Source organism: Myotis lucifugus, unplaced genomic scaffold, assembly GCF_000147115.1.
Source record: "Myotis lucifugus unplaced genomic scaffold, Myoluc2.0 scaffold_1082, whole genome shotgun sequence".
NCBI classification, from domain to species: domain Eukaryota; kingdom Metazoa; phylum Chordata; class Mammalia; order Chiroptera; family Vespertilionidae; genus Myotis; species Myotis lucifugus.
Window position 1 is genome coordinate 110,475 of NW_005872130.1, and position 5,174 is coordinate 115,648.

A 5,174-nucleotide genomic window follows, 5' to 3' on the forward strand; every position below is an offset into this window, starting at 1 on the left:
CCGGGAGGATGCAGAAGCCGCTGCCAGAAATGAGGATGGAGGCCGGGGAGGCTGCGCCGCCGGCGGGGGCGGGCGGCCGCGCCGCGGGCGGCTGGAGCAAGTGGGTGCGGCTCAACGTGGGGGGCACCGTGTTCCTGACCACCCGGCAGACGCTGTGCCGGGAGCAGAAGTCCTTCCTCAGCCGCCTGTGCCAGGGGGAAGAGCTGCAGTCGGACCGGGTGAGGCCCTGGGTGGGCGGAGTGGGCCGGGGAGGCGGGGGGCGGGGGGGGGGCAGTTTGCTGGGATCGGGGCTGTCCGGCCTGGCACGCCCGCCGGGCTGGGAAGCCGCCGGCTTTATTTCCTAAGAGCCGGAGGCGGGAAGAACTGGCTGGAGGCGGGAGGAGGAAGTGGATCTGAGTGAGGAGTGTTCCCATTGCCTTGGAAACGCACAACGCCAGGTGCCGGCCATTTGGAGCTCCTGAGAGCTGCCCTGGCTCCCACCCCAGGAGGCGGTGGGTCCGAGCCCGCGTTCCCCGCTCCTTGGAGCTTTGGGGACAGCCAGACACGCAGGGCCTTCCGTCCTCCCCAAGCGGGACTTTCTCCCGGGGGAAGGCGTGCCGGCGGCTGCCTCTCCCTGCCTTTTGGGGAATGGGAGGCCTGGTGTGCGGGGAGCTGGGCGGAGGAGGCCCAGGCTGCCCTCGGAGCTTGCCCGGCAGGCACCAGGTCTGGGGGTCCGTTCGCTCTGCTGTGAACTGCTTGCGGGACCGAGTCGGACCCCTCCTGTGCCAGGCTCAGCCTCCTGTCTGGGGCCGGGGACGCTGCTTGGAGTCGACCTCTAAGGGCCCTTCCCCCCCCATCTCCTGGCCATCTGATGCTGTGACCCTGGGCAAGCCCCTCACCTCTGGATGCCCTTTGGTCTCTGTAGAGTCGTGCTGCTGCCCGCCTGCCTCCCTGCAGGCTGAGGGTGTGCAGTGAGATAGTGGCTCCCCAGGAAACGTGCGAACCTCCCGAATGACTGGAGACAGTGTAGGGCTGGCTTCAGGGGAACAGCCTCCAAGAGGGACCATCACTGAGCCCTCCTTTGGGTTGGCTGCCACTGAGACCTCACTGGATGCTCACAGTGACCCCTCGCTATGGGGGAGAGGAGTGAGGCTCAGAGAGGCCAAATCACTGGCCTAAGGCCACACAGCCAGGAAAAGGCAGAGGCGGGATCGGAACCGCTGGGCTCCATCATGCTATCTCATTCCAGGGAAGAGCAGACTCTCGGCTCTCACTCCTTCCCTCCCCGCAACCCCTTACTGGGCCTGAAGTGGGGGGTGGGCGGGGGGAGGCCTTACTCTTCTCCTGCCATAGCCTGTGCCCCTCACCTCTCTAGGATGAGACCGGGGGCCTACCTCATTGACCGTGACCCCACCTACTTCGGGCCCATCCTGAACTTCCTCCGCCATGGCAAGCTGGTGCTGGACAAGGACATGGCCGAGGAGGGTGAGTTGGTCCAGGGGGCCGGCCGGGCCTACTAGCCCTGCCCTCTGCAGCCTGCCAGGCCTTCTGTGGAGGTCAAAAGCCATGCCTCCCCGTCAGGAGCGACATCTGCTTTCCTCTGTGCTCTGCCTCTTCCCATTCATGCCAGGCCTGAGTCCCAGGGGCTCTGCCGGGCTGACCAGCCTGAGCTCCCACTGGGTGCCACTGGGGAGGTGACAGGAATGCACAGGCAGAGGTCAGAGGGAGCCAGCGAGGCTGGCAGCCTTCACTGTGGGCAGGGATGCCCTTTCTCCCGGTCGTCTGGGTGTGAACGGGCTGGAGCTGGACACGGTGATCCAGTATCTCCGATGCCTGGTGAGGGCTTGCAGTCAGCAGGTGGGTGGAGCGGGAAGCTCTGCCCCAAATTCGGCAACATCTGCAACACAGTGTTGGTGGTGGGTGGAGGCGGGGGAGCCGTGCCTGGGGGGTGGCCTCTTGGCACAGTCAGTGCCACGTCAGCTCTTTGTTGGGGCACAGGGTGTGGCTCTGGGTCAGCTGACCCGGCCAGGCCAGCGTGGACATGTCACTTCTCCTTTCTGAGTCTCCACGTGTATATGAAGTGTACCTGGTGATCTGCACTGGTGAAAGCATGTTTTGCAACAGCTAATGCCATGCGTCCTGATGTGCATAGCCTGTTGGTGTCTAGCACAGTCCACCCTCCCTAGCGCGTCCCCAGTGGGCCAGGACTTCAAAATCAGAACCCCTCCCCCCCCCCCCGCACCCCCTCAGACACTGGCTCATCAGGGCCCACAGCTTCCTGGCAGCCCCTCCTGGAGCAGGTACCGTGGGCGTGTCTTGGGCCCAGGAGCGGCTCCTCGGGGGAGGGGAATAAACACTCCAGCTGCCACAGCCAACACCTGCTTACAGGTTCCGGTTTTCTCCCTGTTCGACCACTCCCAGCGCCTTCAGACAGGGCGAGGGCCCCATGTGGGCGGCGGGGAATCTGGGAGGAGACTTCCCGGCCGTGTGACACCGGCAAAGTCACTTATCCTTTTGTGCCTTCGTGCCGCATCTGTGACGGGGGTGACAGCAGCACCCACCTGGCTGAGCTGCTGCGAGGATGAAAGGAGCTAAAACAAGTGTGTCACGCGGCGCAGCATCTGGCACCAGAGGACCAGTGACGCAATGTTAGCCGTCCGTCCTCCGCAGGGCTCCACGCGGGCACTGATGCAGCGCCACTCACTGACCGCCTACTCTGTGTTCCGTGCTGTGTGGGCACCGGGGACAGCAGGGAGCCCAGAGGCCGGTCATGGACACCATCGGAGGGGTCCCTGCCCTGAGGGGCTTAGGGGAGTCCAGAGGCCGGGGGCCATTCCACTCCACTGGAGGGGTGACCACTTCGTCTCTAAGACTCGGTTCCCTTAACGGTACGGGGACGATAATGCCGGCTTCCCTGTGTCCCCAGGGCCGTGGTGAGCACAGGAGGGGCTTTGCAGACTGGGAAGTGGGGACGGGGACATGCACATGTGCGGTGACTATGCACTTAGAGTTGGCCCTGATGTCTGGGGCTTGAGTGTGAATCTCGGCTCTGCCGCTGAGGGGCTCTGGGTCTTAGACAAGCTGCTTCTCTTCCTGGCTCTCAGATTCCCCATTGCTTCTGTGGGGCGACAGAAGTGCCAATCCTAGTTCTGAGAACTAACCACAATAAAGCGTGGAAAATGCCGAGCCTAGCGCCTGGCACGGGGCATCATGGACGGGGTCAGCCAGGGCCCCTCTCACTGTGGCATGCTAGGGCCCAGTCCCAGCCAGCCTGCTGCCCCTTGACAGCCCAGAGCGGCCCCCGGATCAGGGGACTGGTAGGCACCCCTCGGTCACCAGGCTCGGCCCCGCAGAGATGCCGGCTGCTGAGCGGCAGTATCTCGCCCCTTCCACAGACAGCGTGGGATGCAAGGAAGGAGATGTTCCCTCTTGCTTGACCCCTGAACTCAGGAGATGCTCGTCACCCTCGTGTGACTGGAGCAGGAGGTAGGTGTGGAGGAGGAGGGGACACGGGCAGAATGGGAGCAGCGGAGTGACCGGGGACGGCTTTGTCTGTGCCAGGGGTCCTGGAGGAAGCCGAGTTCTACAACATCGGCCCGCTCATTCGCATCATCAAGGACCGGATGGAGGAGAAGGACTACCCTGTCACACAGGTCAGGGAGCAGGGGAGCAGCAGGGCAGCACCCGTCCGTGGCCAGAGCAGCTGGTGATGGGGAGAGGGAGGCGGGAGAAAGGTTGGGGGAGGCGGGACACTGTTTGCCTTGGGGAGTCCCAGCGGGCCTGTCAGCGCGGGTAGTTGTCCAGCTCCCAGACGGCCCAGCAAAGCCCCGGACTGGGAGATAAACACTGGTCCTTCCCTGCCAGGATGTGTTCGCTGTGTCACCTTGGGCCACGCACGCCCCTCTCTAGACCTCGGATTCCTCTGGTGGGACACAGAGATGCTGAGAATTGCCTACCCCTTCCCTTCCTCAGGCAAAACGGGGTCAGTGTGGAGGGACAGGGGGCCCTTTGGGGGACAGGGCAGGGTTAGTCAATTGTCTGTTTCGTGAGATCAGGCGGTGCCCTGGCGGGCACGGCACAGCACAGCTGTGGAGCTGGCATTTCTGAGCGTGGACCCTGGGCCTCAGTGGCCGGCCTGTAGGGGGAGCTGTGAGATGCTCGGCCCGCCCTGGCGGAGAGGGAGAGGTGGGGAACAGGCAGCGAGGCACCCTTTCCTAGGCCCAGATTGAAGGGGAGGCTCCATGTCTCCTGGAGGGCCTGCCTCAATTAGGGACCCCAACTGTCCCCCAGGCCCGTCCCTTCCCTCTTGTATCACAGTTCTGGCTCTGCCACTCTTTAGCTGGGTGACCTTGGGCAAGTAACTGACCCTCTCTGAGCCTTCATGAAAATTCCTAACTCCTAGAGTGTCTGGAAGGATCGAGAGCACGAATGCCGAGTGCCTGGCATATAGTCAGCACTTGGAACGTGGTTCCCATCTTCCCATCCTGCCATTCCCTCCTTCTCTCCCTCTAGGGCAGCAGTTCTCAACCTGTGGGTCAAGACCCCTTTGGTGGTCGAACGACCCTTTCACAGGGGTCGCCTAAGACCATCCTGCATATCAGATATTTACGTTACGATTCATAACAGTAGCAACATTACAGTTATGAAGTAGCAACGAAAATAATTCTATGGTTGGGTCACAACATGAGGAACTGTATTTAAAGGGCCAGAAGGTGGAGAACCACTGTTCTAGGGTATGTGGTGTGGGAGGACAGAAGAGACGGGGGAAGGCAGGTGCTCACCCCCCTCCTGGGTGCCCTCCACCTTGCCCTTCTTCTGCCTGCAGGTCCCGCCCAAGCACGTGTACCGCGTGCTGCAGTGCCAGGAGGAGGAGCTCACGCAGATGGTCTCCACCATGTCCGACGGCTGGCGCTTTGAGCAGGTGGGCTGGGGGCGGGGGCATGCCCAAGGCCTCCCAGTCTCCGGGCAGAAGTAGGGCCCTTCCCTCCTGCAGCCCAAGCCTTGGGTTTCCTGCTGCTGGCCCCACCGAGGGGGGTCCTCTTAAGTTACATAACAAGATCAGCCGGCCGGGGTGGCTCAGTGGTTGAGAGTCAACCCATGAACCAGGAGGTCATAGTTTGATTCCCGGTCAGGGCACTGGGGTTGCTGGCTCAATTCCCAGTGGGGGGCGTGTGGGAGGCAGCCGATCCATGATC

The 5,174-nt window shown here is 62.9% G+C and overlaps 1 protein-coding gene across 1 annotated transcript; it reads left to right on the forward strand.

Annotated features, from left to right (window-relative positions):
* KCTD17 (potassium channel tetramerization domain containing 17) lies at positions 1-4,954 on the forward strand. Its single transcript, XM_006107262.3, has 4 exons — positions 1-223; positions 1,361-1,464; positions 3,541-3,632; positions 4,805-4,954. The coding sequence occupies exons 1-4, from the start codon at positions 9-11 to the stop codon at positions 4,952-4,954; spliced, it is 561 nt and encodes a 186-aa protein (XP_006107324.2). The 5' UTR covers positions 1-8.
* The last annotated feature ends 220 nt before the right edge of the window (positions 4,955-5,174 follow it).

Bases quoted from the DNA above. Each gene is read 5' to 3' on its own strand.
- KCTD17 (XM_006107262.3), top strand. From the start codon at position 9: ATGCAGAAGCCGCTGCCAGAAATGAGGATGGAGGCCGGGGAGGCTGCG. The intron at 224-1,360 runs GCCCTGGGTGGG...CTCTAGGATGAG, and splicing joins CTGCAGTCGGACCGGGTGAG to ACCGGGGGCCTACCTCATTG. The intron at 3,633-4,804 runs GTCAGGGAGCAG...TTCTGCCTGCAG, and splicing joins AGGACTACCCTGTCACACAG to GTCCCGCCCAAGCACGTGTA.